The sequence below is a fragment of the Stenella coeruleoalba genome (genome assembly GCF_951394435.1).
Source record: "Stenella coeruleoalba genome assembly, chromosome: 1".
NCBI lineage: Eukaryota > Metazoa > Chordata > Mammalia > Artiodactyla > Delphinidae > Stenella > Stenella coeruleoalba.
The window spans coordinates 15,773,097-15,794,692 of record NC_137169.1 but is presented as its reverse complement, the minus strand read 5'-3'; the positions used below and the strand labels follow the sequence as shown (position 1 = coordinate 15,794,692).

General features: G+C 58.9%; 2 protein-coding genes across 5 annotated transcripts in view; both read left to right on the top strand.

The window, feature by feature from the left end:
- The first annotated feature begins 3,778 nt into the window (after positions 1 to 3,778).
- Positions 3,779 to 11,967, top strand: SH2D5 (SH2 domain containing 5). Of its 2 annotated transcripts, none has more exons than XM_079940197.1 (9): positions 3,779 to 3,964; positions 4,299 to 4,379; positions 4,872 to 4,946; positions 5,991 to 6,137; positions 7,419 to 7,667; positions 7,820 to 7,994; positions 8,362 to 8,470; positions 8,964 to 9,123; positions 9,799 to 11,967. In XM_079940197.1, the coding sequence occupies exons 1-9, from the start codon at positions 3,878 to 3,880 to the stop codon at positions 10,000 to 10,002; spliced, it is 1,287 nt and encodes a 428-aa protein (XP_079796323.1). In that variant the 5' UTR covers positions 3,779 to 3,877; the 3' UTR covers positions 10,003 to 11,967. The 2 variants fall into 2 exon arrangements, with proteins under 2 accessions (XP_079796323.1, XP_079796324.1); XM_079940198.1 differs by having other exon boundaries at positions 4,296 to 4,379.
- Positions 11,968 to 13,362: 1,395 nt separating this feature from the next.
- Positions 13,363 to 21,596, top strand: part of KIF17 (kinesin family member 17) — a 48,513-nt gene continuing 40,279 nt past the window's right edge. For 2 of the 3 annotated variants that reach the window (XM_079936076.1, XM_079936075.1), the window contains exons 1-3: positions 13,363 to 13,844; positions 19,656 to 19,802; positions 20,727 to 20,828. In XM_079936076.1, coding sequence (XP_079792202.1) covers positions 13,614 to 13,844; positions 19,656 to 19,802; positions 20,727 to 20,828 — 480 coding nt within the window. In that variant the 5' untranslated portion in view covers positions 13,363 to 13,613. Of the gene's footprint in view, positions 13,845 to 13,877; positions 13,991 to 19,655; positions 19,803 to 20,726; positions 20,829 to 21,596 lie in introns of those variants that run through there. The other variant, XM_079936077.1, reaches the window with a different exon arrangement.

Sequence of the window (21,596 nt, the reverse complement as noted above, 5' to 3'; positions counted from 1 at the left end):
TTATTTATTTATTTTTTGGGCTGCGTCAGGTCTTTGTTTCTGTGCGCGGGCTTTCTTCTCTCGTTGCGGTGAGCAGGGGCTACTCTTCCTTGCGGTGCGCAGACTTCTCATTGCGGTGCCTTCTCTTGTGGAGCACGGGCTCTAGGCGCGCGCGCTTCAGTAGTTGTGGCACTTGGGCTCAGTAGTTGTGGCTCGCGGGCTCTAGAGCGCAGGCTCAGTAGCTGTGGTGCACTGGCTGTTGCTCTGCGGCATGTGGAATCTTCCCAGACCAGTGCTCGAACCCGTGTCCCCTGCATTGGCAGGCGGATTCTTAACCACTGTGCCACCAGGGAAGCCCCTCCTGAAATGTTGATTTCTAGTACCGTCCTCCCAACCCAGCTTGGGTGCTCCGTGAGGGCACATAGCGCTTGGAAATATTCTCAGCAGGAACAGATAGATGAACAACTCCAGGAGGCAGCTGCTTTACTACCCCACTTTATGCTTGAGGAAATGGAGTCTGAGAGGTTGTGACTTGTTGGTTACATCAGCCAACCTTGTGGGACCCCACAGTCCACGATCTGGACCCTAGGCTGCATGGTTCAATCTGTCCCATCCTGTGGTCCAGGCAGGTAGGGGTGGCACCAGGGGTTGTACTGGGGGCAGGGGCTCTTCTGTGCTGCTGAGCCAAAGCCAGTGGAGCTGAGGCAGGTGACTGGAGTGGCCCTGGTAGCCCCAGACCATCTGGCCCAGGAGGCAGTCGGAGAGAGAAAGCAGCTGTTTTGCTGATCAGATCCACCCCCAGCACCGGAGGTGTTCCGGGCCACTGCCGCTGCTTCCTTGCCTCACCTGCCCCTGGATAGGCTGGGACCCACCAAACTCCAAAGGTGGACACCCTGCTCACTTGGAGGAGGGCGCTGCCATGGCCTTGGGAAAGAGCCCCAGAGACCCAGGCTTGCTTCCGAGCTCCCCCGAATGCTGTGTGACCTTGGGCAAGTGACTTCACCTCCTGAGCCACCATGTACTCAGCACAGAGTCTGCAGGCTGAGTGGTCTCCCACGATGCTGGAAGGTGGGTCCTCCTTATGACAACCATTCAGCTACAGTGCAGTGCAGCAGAGGGCCTCTGTCCGTGACCCTCGAGGTAGTCAACTCATCCAGTTCCCCATCTCTAAGCAGGGCCACCTGGAAAACCTCAGAGGAGCAAGAGAAGGGCCCCAGTCTCATTTCAAATGTGTCTGCGTAGGAAGGTTCTGGCCCAGAGCCAGGCTCCTGTGCAAAACCTCAGAAAAACAGGTCTGATCCAAAGGGATAAGTGGGTGTCTGTGCCTGGAACAGGTAAGCGGGTCTGTTTCCAGGGTTAGGGTGAGCCTGCACCCTCCCTGGTCCCCTGGGCAGCCCCCAACTTGAGGCCTGGAGCCGAAATGCACTGCACCTCTCAGGCTTGGGGGGAAGAAACTTCCAGTTTTCCGGGGTAGGGGAAGGATCAGGTGATGGGGGGGAAGGGGGGACCTATAAGAGGGCCAGTGGTCTCCCCACCCGCACCCCACAGCCTGCACCCTGGGGTGTCCCCAAGGAAGCTGCAGCTCTGGATCTGGAGGACGGAGGCTGTTCACAGCCTTAGACACAGCTGTCCTGGCCTGTGTGTGTGCCATAGCCCTCGTGGTTCCTTTCCATCTTAACACTCTTAGCATCTGAGGGGCTGTGTCAGCAGCAGCGCAGGCAGCATGTGAAATGTGCTCCCATCTCTCCCTCCTCCCATCTCTCCTTTGTCTCTTTTTCTACTGTTTTTCTCCCCACTCCTCTGTTCCCACTTCTGTTGGCTGCCTTTTCATCCTGGGTTCCTTCGCTCTCTCCCTTTTGCCCTGTTTGGTTTTTGATCTTTGCCTCCTCTGTCCCGCCCGCACCCACCCTCTCCCCCCCACCGCCCCGCCCACGGGTTGGGGGCATCCCAACCCAGGATGTGATTATGAAGTTGAAAGGCAAGTTCCCTGGAAGCCCCGTCTCCATACCTGGAACCGAGGCCACGTAAGCTCTTGTGCGAGTTACACACCTAACTTGCTGTATTTAAGTGTAAAATGACAGTAGGTAATGGACGTGATGTGAAAAATAATTAGGATCACAAAGTAGCGAGGTGCCAGGAGGGCGGAACCAGGGAGTCTTCAAAGGGACCGCGCGGCCTTTATTCGCTGGCTCTTCCCTTACTGGCTGCTCACTGGATATGGCCGACTGCTGCTGGTGCCCCCACCTGGCCTGAGCCTGGGGTTGAAGGTCAGGGGCAGGCTGAGGTAGGGGCCGTTCCTGGGCCCTCGGCGCTGGATCAGCTCCAAAGCACCCAAACCCTCCTTCTCCAGGACTCCTGCGGGTGCGAGAGCACACCTGGGGTGCACCCATTTCCTGCCCAGCGCCCTGTCTGACCCCTGCTTTCTCCTGGCAGGAATCATGGCCCCCAGGCAGGCCCCCCCTCCTGGCCCAGGTGGTCTCTTCTCAGGTGCGGCCTGGTGCAAGGAGGGCACTGAAAGTGGTCAGACCTCGCTGTCCTCCCAAGCTCCTGCATCAGGTTTGGGGGTTCCCCATCCCTCGTGAGACTGTACTTGTTGATCACAGCTCCGAGCCTGGCAGGCATCGTGCTGGGTTCTGTGCCTCCATTCAATTCTCATTGACTCCTCATGTTACCCCAGGTTTGGGGACAAGGAAATGGAGGCTCAGAGAGGTGAGGCAGCTTGCCCAAGGTCGCACAGGATTTGGACCCAGGTCTCTCTGATCCCAAGTGCAGTGATTACAAGTAGCCTGGTGGGACGGAGCCCGCCAGGATGGGGGATGGAGGTGGGGGTCTAAGTTGGCCCCAGGGAAGCCTGAGGGAGCTGAGTCCCTGGGACCTAGGCAGAGGCATTCAGCCATTCTGTCTGTGACGAGTTTATTCCACGTTCACTGAGCACCAGCTGTGGTCTGAGCTCTGACGGGGAGTAAGTGCTCTCCCTGCTCTTGAGGACGGTCTAGAAGGCAGCTTTCCTCCTCTTCCCCCTCTGGTGGATCTGGGAGAGGGGCCCCAGGAAAGACCAGAGGCTGGGGTGGGCTGGGGCAGGACTCCTCAGCACCCCCGGGGCAGTTGTCCACCCTCCCCACCCCCTGCCTCAGCATCAGTGTCCAGTCTGGTTGGGGTGGGGTCTTCTGGCAGGGGCTGGAGTCAGGCTGGGCGGAAGGAGCCAGGGCCCCGTTGACGCAGCCTTGGCCATCCAGTGCCCCCTGCCCCTGTGGACTCCAGAGCTCCTGCCCTGGAACCTGCTGTGGCTCCCCACTGCCCACAGGGCAGAGCGCCAGTGTGACATTTAAGGCCAATCGATCCCAACCCGGCGGCTGCTCTGCTGAGTTCTGCCTCAGGGCCCCAGCTGCCTTCACGCCTCCGTGCCTGTGCAGACTCTGTCCTCACCGCTGTCACATCCCTCCTCTTGGGTGCTGCCTTCCCAGGCTGTCCCCGTCCCCTGGCGCTTTGCACAAGCTGGTTACATGTCTGCACCCCCTTCCTCCAGCTCCTTCCTGAAGCTCACTCCTCAGCGAGGCCTGCTCGGCTGTAGTTGACCCCAGCCTGCCCTTCATTTCCTCCTCTCTGCTTTACCACCATCTAGCATATTCCATATCTTACTTATTATTTAGCTTACTGTCGGCTCCATGAGGGCAGGCAGGGAGTTTGTCACTTGGGTCAGGGCCGTGTGTCCCCTGGGTCCCAGCGCCCGGGGTGCTGCCTGGCACACAGCCAGTGCTCAGGCAGGGTTTGTTGGATGCAAGAGCTTGGTGGCCTCTGACGGGCGCTCTGAGGCTCGACCGCCTGGGCACCAGCCCTCCTCCCCTGCCCTTTGCAGCCTTCTCTCCTGCGGACCCTGAAGCCGGGCACCCTGGGGGCCATGCAGAAGGCTGGGGCGGGGGGCCGGAGAGCCTCCGACTGCGGCCCTGCCCCTCACCGGCCCAGGTGCATCACCAAGTTTGCCCAGGTGGGTGGGGCTGCCCCACGAGGTGGGCTCCGATGGGCGTGACTGGGTGGCAGGCCCTGGGGGTGGACAGGAGCCGTGGGTCACGGGCCTATTTCGGTGGCCCCAGCTCTGGAGTGTGTGTGCACAGATGAGGCGATGGTGCCGCAGAGGGGCCGAGTGGCTTCACCAGGGAGAGTAGCAGAGCCTGGACTCCGAGTCCGCGCTCTGTCACCATCCACAGCCTACCCGACAGAGCAGAGTGCGTGCGTGGAGGGCGATTTGGAGGACGGGGGTCAGGAGCCATGGGCCTGACTCCCCGTGCCGCCCTCCCACCCCCCACCCCACCCCCAAGCAGTACGTGGGCTCCTTCCCCGTGGACGACCTGGACACCCAGGAGAGCGCGTGGCTGGTGCAGCAGCAGCTGTGGGCACTGAAGGTAAGGGGCTGGGGGCTGGGGAGCGCACTTCCCTGCGGGGGATCACAGCCTTGGGGTGTCGGCCTGGGAATGGCCCGAGACCCTGTGATCCGTTCCAACCTCCATTCAGAGAGAGGGAGCAAGTGAGGCCCAGGGAGGGGCAGGACCAACGCCGTTCTGAGAGATGGGCCCAGTCAGGACCACACCCGGGCTCCTGGAGCCACGCCCCTGAAGCCCCGGGGGCCCCCTCCCTTGGGTGGTCATGACCTGTGCCCCACAGGTGGAAGCCACAGGTGGAAGAGATGGGGGGGTGGTCATAACATGGCCCAGGGGTTGGTCTGCCAGGAGCCATCCACACTTCCCCGGCTCCTGGGGGGGGATCCCTGTCCAGGGCTCAGTCCCCTGGCCGCTGGGGTGGAGTTGGCTGACCAGCCCAGGGGGACTAGTACAGAGGCTGGGCTGGGCAGGGCCTGGAAGGTAATGTCTGCCCCCCACCAACTGTCTCCCCCCCAGGACTGTCCCCGCCGCCAGGCTGTCATCCTGAAATTCAGCCTTCAGGGCCTCAAGATCTACAGCGGGGAGGGTGAGGTAGGAACCCGTGTGGGTGCAGGTGAGGACCGGACAGGTGTCCTGCTCCCTGGGAATGCTCTCGCCTCCACCCAGCCCTGCACTGCCCCTCCAGCCTCCCCGCTGCCCAGCCTGCTCTGGGCCTTTGGACGTCCTCTCTCCAAGGCCCTCCCACCCTGGCAAGCATGGACGACAGTTTCTCCTCCCTCTCACCCGCTGGCCGCCAGCCCACCAGAATCTCCGGAGGCCACCTCCTGGCCTGAGCATCAGGACCAACCAGCCCCATGAGGTTTCTGTGGGTCCCCGGGCTTGGCCAGTGGGCTGTGGCTAGCCTCTCATGACTGTGGAACAGGGCCAGGCAGGCTGGAGGCCAGTTGGGAGCCCCTGCTTGGCCTGCCATCCTCCTCTTGGTGCAAACCAGTGTCTGATGAACACTAAACCGCGTGCCAGACTGTGAGACCCACGACTCCGGCACCACTCACCTAGGACTGGTGTAAATGGGTGCAGAGCTGTGCATGGCGGGGCCCTGGGTTCAGGGCCTGTGCCACCTGCATGAGGTCTCGCTCACCCCCCAGCCCCACTTGTCACAACAAGGACGCAGAGAGCTGCCCTCACCGGCCCAAGTCACCCGGAGAGTGAGTGGCAGAGCCAGGATTTGAACCCCTGTCACCTGACTCCAGAGACCAGGCGTGCAAGCCCAGGGCTGGCCACAACCGCCTGTCCCCGTGACCCGCAGGCCGTGAACCCTCTGCCCCTCAGCTCCGTAGCTTGGCATGACCACCCCAGCCAGCAGGTCGGCAGCAGGGAGCAAGGGACCCGAGCTCAGGTTCCCTGTGAAGGATGAGGGTTCCCATGTGAAGCGTGGTTTGGGCAGGCCTGGAAGGAGGGCAGAGTTCTTCACCCCAGGAGCAGGGTGGGCCCGAAGCTGGGCGTGCAGGCTGGAGAGCAGGCCCGGGAGGCCTGCCAGCGGGTGTGCGGGGCCCTCGGGGCTGGCACGCGCTGGGCTGGCAGCTGCAGACCCCGCGGTGGGTCTGATGGAGGCCGCTGTGCCTGCTGCACCCCCAGGTGCTCCTGATGGCTCACGCCCTGAGGCGCATACTCTACTCCACCTGGTGCCCAGCCGACTGCCAGTTCGCCTTCATGGCCCGAAATCCCCGGAGCCCGGCCAGCAAGCTCTTCTGCCACCTCTTTGTGGGCAGCCAGCCTGGAGAGGTACCTGGGGCCCAGGGCAGGGGGCGCAGCACTCGGGGGGGGGGGGTTGCTGTGCATCAGTGTGGGTTCCAGGGACCGAGGCCCTGGACGGCTCAGCCACGCTGGCCTGCGCCCCTCCAGGCATGCACCCCTTGCCACCCCGGCTCCTGCTGTGGCGCTGCCCTCTGAGGACGCCCTCAAAGCGAGTCAGTGGCCTCAGCGTTCCCCGAGCTTGGAGGTGGGGACCCTTAGAGATCGGAGGGTCACACTGCCAGGCCTTTGCCCTTGCTGTTCTCTCTGCCTGCAACCCCTTCCCCTTCTCATCCTGGCAAATTCCAACTCGCCCTTTGAGGCTCAGCCCGTGTGTCTGTGGAGCCCACCTTGAATCCTCCAGACCGCCCCCCACACTTTCTGCGGTCCTGTGACACGCACTGCACTCTGTCATCGGTCTGTCCCTAACTGCAGTCACGGGAATCCTTTGAGAGCAGAGCCTGGGTCCGGGTCTTGAACTGTTCTGGTGCTTGGCCCCGTGGGGAGAGTGGGTGGGCGGGTAGATCCCGAAAGGCAAAGCCAGTGTGGCCGCCATGAGCAGGGGAGCCTCGGCAGCCAACTGTTTGGCGAGCAGAGGCTGGGCTTGGTTCCGCGCAGCAAGCATTTGCCGTCACCCCTGTATGTCAAGCCCTGTGCCGGCCACTGGAGTGACAGGTGGCTGACACGTGGCCCTTGATCTTCTGGAGCTCACAGTTCCAACGTGCTGGGCCTGGGTGATGTGTGTCGCGGATGGAATGTGTGGGCCCCAGAGTGCTGGGCTTCTCCAGGGGGTCTTCTGTGGTCCGTTTTCATTAAAGAGGCACAGGGAGGTGGGGAGGAGGAAGCTGAGGCGCAGAGATGCCATGCTGTACCCAGGGTCACACAGCAGCTCCTAGGTGACAGAGACAGGATTGGATCCCAGGTTGTGTGACTTCAGGGCCTGGGCTCTTAGCCACTCCCCCAAGAGGGTACAATGCGCAGGGTGAGGGTAGTAAACCTAGGGCTGGGAGTGCATTTAGCTCATGTCGTCGCAGCTCCAAGCATGACGCCTGGAACAAGGTAGATGCTCGGTATTTGTTAAATGAATAGAGGAAGCTGGTCGGGGATGCTGCATGGTGGTGAGGTTTTGAGGGATAAGAAGTTTTCCCAGGGAGAATGGGGAAGAGCATTCCACGCCAAGGGGCTGCATGCCCCCCTGGTGCCTGGGTTGACGCCTGAGGAGACCCCCAGGAAACCTCCCCAAGCTGAGCCCGCCTCCCTCTCCCTCCCCAGGTCCAGATCCTGCACCTGCTGCTCTGCCGCTCCTTCCAGCTCGCTCACCTCTGGCAGCACCCTGAGGAACGGGCACGGCCTGAGCCCTGCCCGGGACCCGTAGGGGACGTGCCCCTGAAGCCCCTGTCGGGCCCTGGGGGCACCCCTGGCCTAGTACGGGAACCCCTCGGCCGTGATCAGCTCTCACAGCACGTTAACGCACTGGTCTCCTTCGGGCGGCTGCCAGCAGGGGTGCCTGGGGGCAGTGGGGTACGCGGCACCCCAGCCAGGGAGTGGGCCATGGACAAGGGAACTGGGCGAAGGTTTGGGGATCAAGAGGGGCGGGTGCTGGACTTCCGTGGGAGGGGCTAATGGCTGGGCCTGAGTCTGGCTGCCCCTGCGGGGTCCTCTTGGTGCCCTAGAAGGAGCCGCCGGAGTCGGAAAGCCGCGGGGGCGCCCGCCACGCCCGCCTGGGGAACCCGTACTGCTCGCCCACGCTGGTGCGCAAGAAGGCCATCCGCAGCAAGGTGATCCGCTCCGGGGCCTACCGCGCCTGCACCTACGAGACGCAGCTGCAGCTGTCGGCTCGGGAGGCCTGTGAGTGGCCGGGCACGGCTGCGCGAGTCGGCGAGGGTGGGCCTGAGTGTCCGTGTCTGCGGGGCCGTGACTGTCGATGCCTGCGCCTGGGAGTGCTGAGGCCTCGTGTCCACGCGAGGGCGGGCGCGAGGGCGCAGGGGCTGCGTGCCCAGGGGCTTGCAGAGGCGACTGCGTAGCTGCTGATGTGCTGTGACTGGGGAGGGGCTGTGCCTGGAGATGTGCCTGGGCGCTGCTGTGCCTCTGGGGAAGCAGGATGTGTGCAGACTGGGCCGGGAGCGGCGGGGGTGATGAGGCCTGTGGGCGTGGGCCGGGCTGGGCGCGGGAGGGGACCACCTCTCTTCCTCTGAGCCCTGGATGGTCTCCATAGTTCCTGACGCGTGGGAGGCCTGGCCCCGGGGTCCTGGGGGCCCCTCATGCCTGGTGGAGAGCGAGGGCAGCCTGACGGAGAACATCTGGGCTTTTACTGGCATATCGAGGTAGGAGGGGGTGCCCAGCCCTTTTGGGGGGGCGTCAGAGAAATAGGCTGTGGGCTCCCCCGAGGCCCTGAGACGTGTCCATCCCTGCACTTGGGCGGAGGCCTCCTGACCTCGGGACCTCAGGCCAGGGGCTTCCCCACCGTGGGCCTCAGTTTTCTCAAGTGTGAAGTGGGGATAATAAAAGGACCTTCATTGCAGGGCTGTGGAGAGGATCAAATGAGGTTATTCAGGTAAAGCCTTCAGCGCCTGGCCTGTCACAGGGTTCAGCTCCCTAAATGCCAGCTCTCTACCGATTGGGTCTTGAAGTTGTCAGCAATTAGGACCCCCTTGGAAACCTTTTAGAAGGGAAGGCTAAAAGCTTCCTTCCGTTGCGGGTCTACTCTGGGGCAGGCACTGTGTTTACGGTGCTGTGGAGCTGTGATGCCATTAAGCAAGCCGAGGCTGGGTCCTGACTAGGGGGCCCGCCCTCAGCCTCTCCCCTCTGCCCTCCCAGGCCCAGCGCCCTCGCCCTGCTGCGGAGAGACGTGCTTGGGGCCTTCCTGCTGTGGCCTGAGCCAGGCACCAGTGGCCAGTGGTGCCTGTCGGTGAGGACACAGTGCGGCGTGGTGCCCCACCAGGTCTTCCGGAACCACCTAGGCCGCTACTGCGTGGAGGTAACAGTGCTCCTGGCCCTGCCCCTCGCCCTCCAGCCCCGCCCTTTTCTAACCACTGAGGGCCTGAGCCCGCCTCACCCTCATCCCGGGCCCCCATTGGCTCTCTCTGGCCCCACCCCTTATTTAACTCTCCATCCAGCTCTTTCGTCCTTGGCCCTTCTGGCCCCGCCCCCACTGGCCTATTGGCTCCACCTGTGCTCTGCTGGCTCCACCCTAAGTTCTCTCGCTCCGGGGAGGTAGAGTCTTGGGCTAGGGTCATGCCTCACATTTTTACAGAAATCCCGGCTTTTAAAAAGTCACGCTTTCCCACACCCTAACTCATCTTTTAGCAGTAGAGGAAACTGATCAGAGAGGGTAGAGGCTTGCGTAAGCTCACACAGCCTCCGAGTCTCTAGGTCTGGAGTCTTGGCCTGATCACAGGTTTCCAGGGACAGGGGTGGGCAGGAAGGACTTTTTAAATGTGTGGCCTTACTTCCACGCCGAGTGCCTCAGTCCTGTCCAGGCTGGGAGGAGAGAAAGGGAGGGAACCGGGGTGTGGTTCTGCTGTGAGCAGGACAGTGTCCTCTCTGGGCTCGAATATCCTCCTCCCTCCTGGGGCAGGATCCTGTGTGAGGGGGCGGTTGTGTGGAAGGGGGAGCTGGAGCTGAAGTCCCTTCCCCTCCTCGCCCCCACCAGCACCTGCCGGCTGAGTTCCCCAGCCTGGAGGCCCTGGTGGAGCATCACGCTGGGACGGAGCGCAGCCTCTTCTGCTCCCTCGACATGGGCCGCCTGAACCCCGGCTACGAGGAGCAGGACTGCGGGCCCGAGGGCAGGCTTCCCCGGACGCTCCGGCCCCTTGGCCATGCCAAGTCCGAGGCAGAACTGCAGGGCCTGGGCTAGGACGCTGAGCCCCACGCCAAGAGGCCCCGCCTCACCCTGGCTCCTGGGCCTCAGCAGGCTGCTCTGCTCTGCCCTTCTGTCACCCCGCTGGGCACCAGTTCCATCCAGTCACTGCCCTTTGGACCAGTCTTCCATCACTACCCTGCCTGTGGGCGGAGCCCCGAGAGTGGGGGTTGCCAGCGGCTTCTCACACGGCCTGCCAGGATTGCAGGAGGGGCAGGCAGAGCTCCAGGCTTCCGTGGACTTGCTGGGTGCCTGGGTGCTTGTCTTCTCTGGGCTTCACCTTACTCCTAGGTGGGGAGCTTTCCAAGGTGGGCGGGAAGGTTTGCTCCAGCAGAGGCGGAGCCCTCTCCTAAGGAGGCCAGGCCTTGGGGCCCTGACTGGGCGTCTCCAGAGAGCTCCTGACCCAGGCAGCCAGGCGTGTGAGGGAGAGGTATCTGGGGAGGCAGGAGTGAGTTCTCACTTTGGGCGAAGGCATGGGGACGAGCCACCCTCTCCGTGAGAGAAACAGGGATGACGTGATGGAGCTTGGAGGCTGCATCCAGGCTGACGGAGCGAGGCCTGTTTCCCATGTCCTTTGAGGCTAAAGGAGTCTTCTCTTGAGTTCTGAAGAGTGGGGGTTAAGAGGGTGCAGAAAGGGCAGGACGGACAAAGAGCCGTGCCACCCAAAGCCCAAATGCAGGTGGACGCCTGTGTGCAGAGAGGGATGTGAATGGGCCGACAGGGCAGAGAATCTCAGTGAACCTTCAGACTAGGAAGGCTGGTTCTTCTCCACTCAAATCCACGGGCTTGTGGTTCCTGCTTACTTGGAAGGGATGTCCCAGTCTCATCCCCGCCCACACACCCCTGCCCCCCCGCAGGCTCACTTTCTTTGGCCATTTGACCGGGAGGGGCCAGCAGTGAGCTGCAGGCTTAGAGGGGTGACCAGGGTCCTGCTCCACTCATCCTGCAGGCCAGACTGGGTTTGGTGGCTGCCTGGGAAGCCCCCCAATGGTGGCATTTCCCTTAATGGGCATCTGTCAGGGGCCACTTCACTAGGCCAGTCCCCTTGGGGATGGGGGTCAGGGAGGAATCATCCAAAGATAGAACTGATGTGGGCCCTGCCAGAGGGTACTTGGCCTCAGCGGCAGTGGGGGTCCATCCAGGGAAATAACGCTAGTCTAAGGCAATGGCCCTGCGGTGACTGACGACGGATCTGGGTATTCCCCTGTATAAGTAAACTTGACAGACAGGCATGAATCTACCAGATTAAGATAGGGAGCAAGTTCACTTTGGATGAACTTCTGTTCCTGAGGCAGAGGCCAAGTCATGAGTCTGGGGGCTGCCCTCTCCCCCATCTGGGGAGGGAATGTGACCGCTCAGCATCTTGAAAGTAACAGACTTCTGACTCCTGGAAGGAAGAGGGCAACCCCAACGGAATAAAAAGAAGGGAGGAGCCTCAGAAGCTCAGGCCTGGTGTTCCCAGCTTACAACCTCCGGCTCAGCAAATGGTCTTGGCTGGGGCCTAGTCACTCTTGTCACAAGGGATAGGAGGAGGCTGTCCTTTGGGGGCTCTTTTCACTGGAACCACAGTACTGATTTTATACTGAATGTGAGTGGGAACCCAGCCTCATTTTACGGCCATTACTACCAGAACCCATCTCCTCCCTGGGCAAAGCCCTGGTCCCTCGTGGGAGGCCCCAGGCTCCCATTTCCCTGGCAAGGAGAGGGGTTTGGTGACATGGGGCCCAGGATTACAGCCCTGGAGTCACACACATTTAAGAAGACCTGATAACTGGTCTTAACCTCTGTAAGGGGTGGATTTTGTTGCACAAGTTATCTGTGTGGACAAGGTGTCAGGAATGGTCCCAAAGCACTTTAACATTCCTTCACACAGCATTTATGGATCACACAGTACAAAGGTTTTTGACCCACATGTGCAGACGCCTCAATGTCTCAATTATAGACCACAGTTTTCTCTGTTCCAACCAGTGCCCCCTGGGTAGCCCAGCTCTCCTTACTGTGTGGACTTGAAATAAATAAAATGCATTTCTTCGGATTGTATAGTACAGACTTTTCCTTAGAAAGGCGAGGTCTTTGTCCGGTTTGCCGGCTTCGCTTCTGTTTGCCAACCATACCTTCCACTGCTGCTGAATGATGAACCAGACAGAGATACTGTCCTCCGGGGCTCAGGAGGTCTTGAAGGAATTGGGTAGGTAGATTCAAGCAATGACTCTACTGCTTAAAACCTTCAGTGGGTATTTCCTACGGGAAAAAGACTCAAGTCCTTATATTCTGGCCACTCGGGTTTTCCTTCTGCTCCTGCAACGTGCCACAGGGTCTTTGCACAGCCTGTACAAGCCTCCTCGTCTTCCTCTTCTTCCTTTACCTGATTAACTCCTCAACCTTACCATCTCTCAGTCTCAGGAAGCCTGCCCTGACTGCCCCCTGACCCCTGCCCGGCCTGGGGGAGGTTTCCTGGCTAGATATTCCATAAAACTGGTCCTTTAGTTTGTTAACACTCTTATTTATGGGATTTTTGTTTGTGGGACATTTGTTTCAAATGTCAGCCTCCCCCACTAGACTCTGGGCACCTGGAGGGCAGGGACTGGGCTGTCTCGCGGCATCTATCACCGTGCCCGGCAGGCACGTAGCTGACAATTTCTGTGCAAAGGGGAGCGTAGAGGAGGTGTGACGGCCGCTATTCTGGAGGGACTTGTGCTCGGGGTGGGGGTGGGGAGAGAGGCCAGGTAGCCTCTCCAACCAAAAGACCAGCTTTCAAAGTTTTTTGTTTTGTTTCTCAATCTTGAGTCTTAATGAAAACAAGGGGCAGCGTTAGAGGGAAGCTTTGCTCTGTCCCCGGGGCTGTGATAGGCTCTGGGACAGCCTTCCCGAGTCAATACAGGGATGTGGATAAAGGGCAGCAAGGTCCTGTTGCCTTTCTCAGTAGGTCTCTAATCCCCGGATGAGGCCTCTCCTCTACTATTTCTCTCCGAGGTGCAGTCAAGCCTGGCCTCCCCTGGGCCACCTCGGGCAAGCTGCTTAACCTCTCTGGACTGGGACTGTGGGGACTGGAGAAGAAAACGGCTGTGCAGCATCTGGCACCGAGCCGGCAGATGCTCCAGCAAAGCCAGTGCCGGTCCTCCCCGACGGCCGCCCCCGCGCGCCGGCCTCCAGCCGGAGGTTGCTCTCGGGGCCTGCCGGGCGCGGAGAACGCGCGGAAGTTCGGGAGGCACGGGCTGTGACGCCAGGGGCGTTGCCCAGCAACCGCGAACGCCGTGGCGGCGTCCGTGCTAGCGGGCGGCTGGGGCGGCTCCGGGGACTCTGGTCTTGCGGCGGCGCCTGCAGCGCTGATGCCCCACTGCCCGCGCCCGGTCTGGGCCTCAGGGACGGGCGAGCCCGGGAGCGGGAGGAGGCGGCGGCTCCGGCTCGGGTCCTGAGACTCCCCCGCGGCCCCTACCTTCCTATCGAGGCGTCCCCCAAGGAGTCCGGTCGCCCCGCCGCCGCCCCAACCCCGCCCGCGAGGCCCCGCCCCCCGGCCCCGGCGCCCCGGCGGCTCCCGCCCCGAGGTACTGTGTCCTGGTCGCGGCGTCCACGTCGGGCCGCACCCCGGGGACCCCTGCCGCGGCGCCATGGCTTCGGAGTCGGTGAAGGTGGTGGTGCGCTGCCGCCCCATGAACCAGCGGGAGTTGGAGCTGAACTGCCAGCCTGTGGTGACGGTGGACTCCGCGCGCGGCCAGTGCTTCATCCAGAACCCGGGCGCCGTCGACCAGCCCCCCAAGCAGTTCACTTTCGACGGCGCCTACTACGTGGACCACTTTACCGAGCAGATCTACAACGAAATCGCCTACCCACTGGTGGAGGTGAGGATGCCCGCGAGGCCGCCTCCGAGGACCCGCTGGGCAGGACCTGGGGGACCTGGAACCACTCGGAGGAATCCTGAGGGACTGCCCTGCCCGCAAGCAGGGCGGGAAGGCCCTTCTGGAGGGGCGCGGGTGGACAGCAGCAGGTTAGTCTGAAGACTTCTGTCAGCAGACAGCTGGAACCCGTCTACAATGTCTCCACTGCCCCCGGTGCCAAGGCTGGTCCTCACCCCCATCCTTCCAGCCTGCTTCCCACAGGAACTCCAGCCCCCAAGACCACTTGCCCTCCACCCTCACCCAACACCTTCAGGACTTCTCTAAAAGCTCCAGCCACTTCCCCAGCCTCCTCCTCTTAAGAGCCCCAGGTCTCCTCCCCCTCCCCCTCCCCCTCTCCTTTCTCCTCCGCCCCCTCACTAGTTCCCTGCTTCTGCAGAGAGAAGGCTGCTGGCCTGGCCTTGGTCCTGGAGAACTGGAAACCCTTTACCTTTGGTCTGACTTACCTTCCTCCTTGGCGGTTGAAGAACAGCGAGGCCACAACAGTTTCTGCCCCTTATAGGGCTTTTACTTTTTTTCACACTCTCACACTAGGTAGCTCCTTGGCGCTGCATGACAGGGAGGTTCACATTTCACAGATGGGGAGACTGAGGCCCATAGGGAGGAAACATGGCAAGCTCCCACAGTGAGTTTCTGGCGGAGGTGGGGCTGGAGCTACTCCTGGCCCAAGGGCTCTTTCCTTGCTACCACCATCTCCCCAGCTGTGCATCGAATCGCTAGTGAAGTGAGATGTCACAGGTTGTTTCAGGAAAAAAGGAAAAGTTTGGGAAGTGCTGCATACACCCTCCCTCACTTGAAGCTGCACATTAGGGTACTTGAGGCTCTGGGGAGTCTTGCGGTGGAGAAAATAGTTTGGCTTATTTAACCCAGCATTTCCAAAAGGTATTTGCCTGTGGAACCTTTTTGTTTTGGCCGGCAGGCCAGTTAGCATCCCCCAGAGCACCTCCTTTGGCCACAGTCAAAACCGCCTGTGAGGGCGGAAGTGTTCTGGAACCCAGAGCCCCCCAGTGGTGAGGGCGTGACTGTAGAAGATGCCCAGGGAAAGAGGGCAGCTCTCCCCAGAGGGCGGTACCACGCTCTGGGGATGGCCAGGCTGTCCTACCATCCTGGACTCCCAGGCTGGAAGGGACCAGAATCGGTCCTCTGGTCCAGCCGCCCCCCTACCCCGGGTCCTTGAATGTCCACCTTGAATGGTCCTTGGATGGCAGGAGCTCTCTCTTCCCAGAGCTGCCTGCTCCACCTTGGCTTCTTAGCTCCTAGAAGACCATTCTGCACGGTGAGTCAGAGTCAGCCACCCTGATGCTTCCAGCAACCTGCTGTAGCTCTGTCCCCAGGGCCCCTCTGCTTCCACGTCCAGGGTCGCCCCTCAGAGACTGGAAGATTCCGAGATTGAGTTCTCCTTGGCTTTGCCTTCTCCAGGGCCTCAGCCTTGCTCATGGGTTCCCCTCCGCATCGTGGAAATAATTCCCCTGAGCAAGCCTCCCTTGGTTAAGGTTCCCAGGAAGCCCCGGCCCAGAGGGGGAGACCTAAGGAGACAGTGGCTACCTCAGATCTCCAGCTCTCACTTCTGTCCCGAGTTCACTGCTACAGGGGATTCTGTCAGACCCCTACCTCCAGTCATCCCACAGAGCCTCAAACTCAACATGACATATGTTCCTTTTCATTCATTCATTCAGCTAACAAATAGTGTTCTCATACCAGGCCCCATCCTAGGCGTGGGGAGCGCCGCCCTCAGCCAGCTCATGATCAGGTGGGGGAGCAGCTAATCTAGTAGCTACAAGCCAGGGTGATGAGTGGGAGGAGAATCCTGGGGGACTTTTTGGCAGCATAGAGAAGGCTAGCAAACCTGGGCTTGGAGGGGATGGGAAAGCAGGGAGGACTTCCTGGAAGTGGTGAGATCTAAGCTGAGACCGGGATGAGAGGAGTCAGCCAGGCAAGAAGGTGGAGGAAAGGGCCTTTCAGGTGGAGACCAGCATGTAGCATTTGATCTTCACCAGACATATGTAGAGCTGGAGGCATCATTCCTGGTGAGGAAACGGAGACCTTGAATGTCACAGAATGAGTTACTGGTGGTTTTGATCCCCAGCGCAGTGCCAGGTCCCCATGCCCCATCCTGCTGCCTCTATTAAATGAGCGGCATGTGAATCATATGCAAAGCATGGTTCAGCAACTTGGAGCCAGGAGTAGCTGCATCCTTAGGCCAGGCGGCTGTGTGTCTGTCCTGCTGGGCTCTGACCACCTCCAGGCAGCCTCCTGCCCAGGCCCTTCCCTTCAGTTCCTACTGCACGAAGCCCCCAGCACTTCGGACTGACCCTTCCCTTCCCCACCCCCACCCCCACCCTTAAATCCAGGCTCTGTTCCTGATCTCCTCTGTCACTGGGTGACCTCTTCCACTGTCCTGGGAGCTGTCCACCTCAGACCCACCTTTCAGCCGACTCAGCATGTCCTACCCTGAGCTCCTCGCCTCCACACCTGGCCCGCTGCCTGGTCTGTGGGTTCTTTCCCAGCCAGTGGCTTTGCCATCTCCCCGTCCTCCCCGCTTCACACCCATGACCTTAGAGTCCCCTCTGATGACCCACCACCCAACCCACGCGGGGACCAGGTCCCATGGCTTCTACCAGGACAGACTGAGGACGGGCCTGGTGTCCAGAGACATCGATGCAGTAGAATTTGGCCCCTGGACGGAACACAAAACTGTTCGTTTGGGAGAGGACAGAAAGGGGACGTGAGGCAATTTAGCACAGATGCTGTTATTTCAACTTCAATAGTTACGCGTTGATTTTAATGGGAAGTAGAAGAAATATTTAGCATGTCCAGCCTGTAATGCAGCTTCCGGGAATTATTGCTGAGGATGACATCAAGTTAACAGGAGAGTCAATTAACAGTTTGATTTCATGAAAATCATTTAGTAAATAATAATACGGGGAACGTGGCAGAACCCGGGGTGGACAGTGGCTGGCATTTAGCACCTGCTCCGTGTGTGCGCACGTCTCTGGTGGGTCTGGAGGTATCAGTTGATGGGTGAAGCGTTTCTGAAATCTTATGTTTTGCCTTAATGCATGTAAAGTTGTCTTCTACTTCACAGCAGCGTGGTTCTGCAGAACTTTCTGCAGTGGTGGAAATGTTCCGTATCTGGGCTGTCCAGTTAGGGACTACCAGCCATATGTGGCAAGTGAGCACTTGACATGAGGCTATTGCTTTTGAGGAACTGAATTTCAGTTTTATTTGATTTTTTTTAATATAAATTTATTTATTTATTTATTTTTGCCTGTGTTGGGTCTTCGTTGCTGCGCGCGGGCTTTCTCCAATTGCGGCGAGCGGGGGCTGCTCTTCACTGCGGTGCGCGGGCTTCTCATTGCGGTGGCTTCTCTTGTTGTGGAGCACGGGCTCTACGCGTGCGGGCTTCACTAGTTGTGGCATGCAGGCTCAGTATTTGTGGCTCGTGGGCTCTAGAGCGCAGGCTCAGTAGTTGTGGTGCACAGGCTTATTTGCTCCTTGGCATGTGGGATCTTCCTGGACCAGAGATCGAGCCCATGTCCCCTGCATTGGCAGGCAGATTCTTAACCACTGCACCACCAGGTAAGTCCCTGAAATTAATTTTAATAATCCATTTTATTTGACCCAATAGTATCCAAAATATTATCATTTCAATAAAACATAATAATAGATACTATCATGGTATAGTAGCTATTAGGGAGATAGTTTACATTGTTTCTTCATACTAAGTCTTCGAAATCGGGTGTGTGTTTCATACTTATCGCACATCTCAGTTCAGGCGTTTAAGTGTCCATAGTTCAAATGAAATGAAACACAAAAAAATAAAGTTGTGTTTGATGGGAAAATATTTTACACTGCTTCAGTTTTTAAATGTAAATTAACATAAATTCAGTTCCTCAGTCGCATCAGGCGCACTTCTGGTGTGGCTGGTGGCTGCCCTACTGGACAGTGCATATAAAATATTTATTTTGATATAGAATCCCTTGTCAGGTCTGGGTGACATTGATGGTCCGGGCACTGTACCGTGTTGTCCCTGGGGCTTCGCGTGCCCTGCCTCTGAGGCTCCTGGTTGGGTGACTGGTCTGCCACGGCTCTCCCACACCTCAGGGGCCTCATCCTGGTGTGTAGCACCTGGCCCTCTGATGAGCTGCGGATCGTGACTTCCAGTCTTCCTTCCCCAGCAGTCCCTGGGGATCCCGAGCCCCGCAATAGTCTACAGGATGGGTCTTTCTTTCTTTTTTTTAATGTATTTTTTTAGAAAGGTAGCTAAATTTTTTATTTATTTATTTATTTTTGGCTGTGTTGGGTCTTCGTTTCTGTGCAGTGCAAGGGCTTTCTCCAGTTGCGGCGAGCGGGGGCCACTCTTCATCGCGGTGTGCGGGCCTCTCACTGTAGCAGCTTCTCTTGTTGCGGAGCACAGGCTCCAGACGTTGTGGCTCACGGGCCCAGCCTGTCCACGGCATGTGGGATCTTCCCGGACCGGGGCATGAACCCACGTCCCCTGCATTGGCAGGCGAACCCTTAACCACTGCACCACCAGGGAAGCCCTTTCTTTAATATTTTTAATTAAAAAATTTCGGCTGCATCGGGTCTTAGTTGCAGTACCCGGGATCGTTGTTGCGGCATGCCTGTGGGATCTAGTTCCCCGACCAGGGATCGAACCTGGGCCCCCTGCACTGGGAGCATGGAGTCTTACCCACTGGACCACCAGGGAAGTCCCTACAGGATGTGCCTTTGCAGTGGAAACGGGCACAAATGCCCCCTGGGCCCTGGGGGCCTGGGCACAGCTCTCTGGGCCCACATTCTAACACAGGATTCCCCTGCCCCCATACTAAGTTCTAGAATTTGTGATCTCATGAGCTGAGTGAGGGCAGGGACTAGGGTGTCTTCTTGGTTCATGGCTCTGTCACCAGCCAGTCCCTCTCAGAGGAGAGAGTCGGTACCTATGGAAAGAACAATCGCATCAGTGAATGAAGGATGCCCTTGGGTATGCCACCTGGTTTGCCTCCTGCTTCTTCCCAGATTCGTCTCCATCCCCCTCGCCCAAGTTCCACCTGCTCTCAGCCTCTCACCTCTCTGGTCTTTGCTCAGGCTGTCCTCTCAGCCTAGAATGCCTTCCTCTTCCTGTCACCTGTTAAAATCCAAGCCACCCTTTCTGCTCCCCCTTTCTCCTCCACCTGCCCAGGAAGCTTTGCCTGGCGCTTCCTGCACCTTCTGTCTCCCCCTCTTGGCACTCCCTCTCCTTGCCCGTCCTGTACGCCATCATTACATGCACCTCCGCCTCATATGAGGATCACGTGTGTATGTCTTGCCTCCCGCACATTCCAGGCAGACATTTAGGGAGCACCTACCTCTGTGTGCCAGCACTTCGTGTGCCAGCACGTGAAATAATTCCTGTGTACAGCTCCCGACAGCCTCAGGGGAGGTGCTGTTCTTACCCTTTGTTACAGGTGAGGAAGCTGAGGCTCCATGTGCCTGAATAAGGACAGGCCAAGGGCACAGTCAGTAAAGGATGGCGGCCAGGCTCTTAGCCATACACAGGGACAGTCTCCCACCCCACCGCGCAGTGACCCCCTTGAGGACAGAGCTGTGCCGCGTTCATCTCTGCACTGCCCTCCCCCAGCCCTGTGCCACCGTGGTGGGAGAGCCAGGGAGGGGCCCTAAGTCTGTGAGTCAGGAGGCAGCCCTGCAGCCCCGGGCCTGGCCCCAAGCCTGGCTGAGCTTGGCCAGCTGAGCCCTGGGCTGTGTCCTCCCACACAGGGCGTCACCGAGGGCTACAACGGCACCATCTTTGCCTACGGCCAGACAGGCAGCGGGAAGTCCTTCACCATGCAGGGCCTGCCTGACCCACCCTGCCAAAGAGGCATCATCCCTAGGGCCTTCGAGCACATTTTCGAGAGCGTCCAGGTACGGGCCTGGGGGATGGAAGGGGCAGGGTTGGGCTCCCCAGGCGTTACCGTGAATGATCCCAGAGCACTTTTGACCTGGGCAGCGGTTGTGGGATGCGGTCAGAGCGGCCTTGACGCGGCACAGATGAGCAGACAGGCGCAGGCTCTGGTTTCTGAAGAGGTGATGGGAGAACTTAAAGCTGAGAAAATTCGACCTGCTCTGTTTTCCTCCTGCCATTTTTGGATTTTAACATTTCGTATAACACTTCACATGGATATGATGACCCAGAGTGCTGGCCCAAGAAATGGCTGTAAACAATCATAGCTTCCTTTTTTAATTGAGCAGCTGCTACAGGCCAAGCATTGTGCAAAGCCCTTTGCATAATTATCTCACTACCACCCTGGCCCAGGAGGTAGCTGTTATCCTCATTTTTGAGATGGGGAAGCCAAGGCTTGGAGCCCTTATGGGCTGGGCCCAGACCAGTTATCCCAGTGTCCAGGCTGCAGGTGAGACGTGCCCTGCTGACCACTCATGAATGCGCAGAGATTCCTGCATCTGGGAAATGGCAGAGCAGGGACGAGTCAGCTGCAGAGCCCACTGTACTACACCTGGGACTCATTTTGATGACCCACAGCAACATCAGGCAACTGGAAGAACTGCCAGGGATTAGCCCAGGGCCAGTGCTTGGTCCAGGCCTTCCCCGTGGCCTTGGTCTCTCTACCTGAACAGTGGGGAGGCCTCTCCCATTTCCTTTCCCATGAGGCTTGTAGAGAGAGCATGGGTCCATGGCAGTAGGAAAATGATGCCCCTCTGAGAAGCCGGAGAGGAGGGGAGAGCTGGCCAGGCAGGCAGGGTCAGGTGAGGTTGGGGACACCTCCTGCCATGATGTCCTTTTGTGATGTCCAGGCAGCGGGTGCTCAGGTATCTTTGCTCTCCCTGCAGTGTGCAGAGAACACCAAGTTCCTGGTCCGGGCCTCCTACCTGGAGATCTACAATGAAGACGTCCGTGACCTGCTGGGTACTGACACCAAGCAGAAGCTGGAGGTGGGTGCAGCCCCGGCAGAGGTGTGTGGGGGCAGCTAGAGGGGGAGGTTGGCATTGGGGGTGCTCCCTCAGAAATATGGGGAAGGGTCCTGAGGACACAGGCGCTGGTTCAGACTTGAATGGGGAGTTTTGAACTTGAATTTTGGAGTAGTCTCAGAGTCTGTGAGGCAGGGGAGGGGTTACTGGGCCTACCCGCACCGCGCAAGGGGAGGGGAGGCCTTCTCTGGGGCAGTGCCACTTACATCTGTTGAAATAGATGGAATTTGGTGACGGATTTCATTTGAAAAAAGGGTTCCACTTCTAAAAAATTATTTTGAAAAATTCTAAGGGACTTTCAAGCTTAAAAGGTAATAGTGATCATTTTTTGAGCACTTACTGTTTACTCACTGCTTTAGGCATGTTATCCCATTTAATACTCCCAGTCACCTCGTTAGGTAGATACAGGTTTCCCCCACTATCAGAAAGCAGAGCGAGTGTTTTGTAAAAGCTGAAATGGCATAAAGGGAAGAGTATCCCCTGCTTTCCAAAATCTTGATTCCACTTTGCTTTTATGAAAGACTGACATTAGTACGATAAAGGCTTTTTTGGTAAAAGTGAAAATCGGATTTCTTTCCGACTTGAACTCAGAGAAAGTTGGGGATACCCATATTATTATCCTCAGTTTACCGACGTGGGAAGGGAGGTTTACAGAGGGTAATTAACGTGCCCAAGCTTCAACTGCAGGGAGCTGGGCCAAACCTGGAGTTGAGCCCAGATCCGTGTGACATC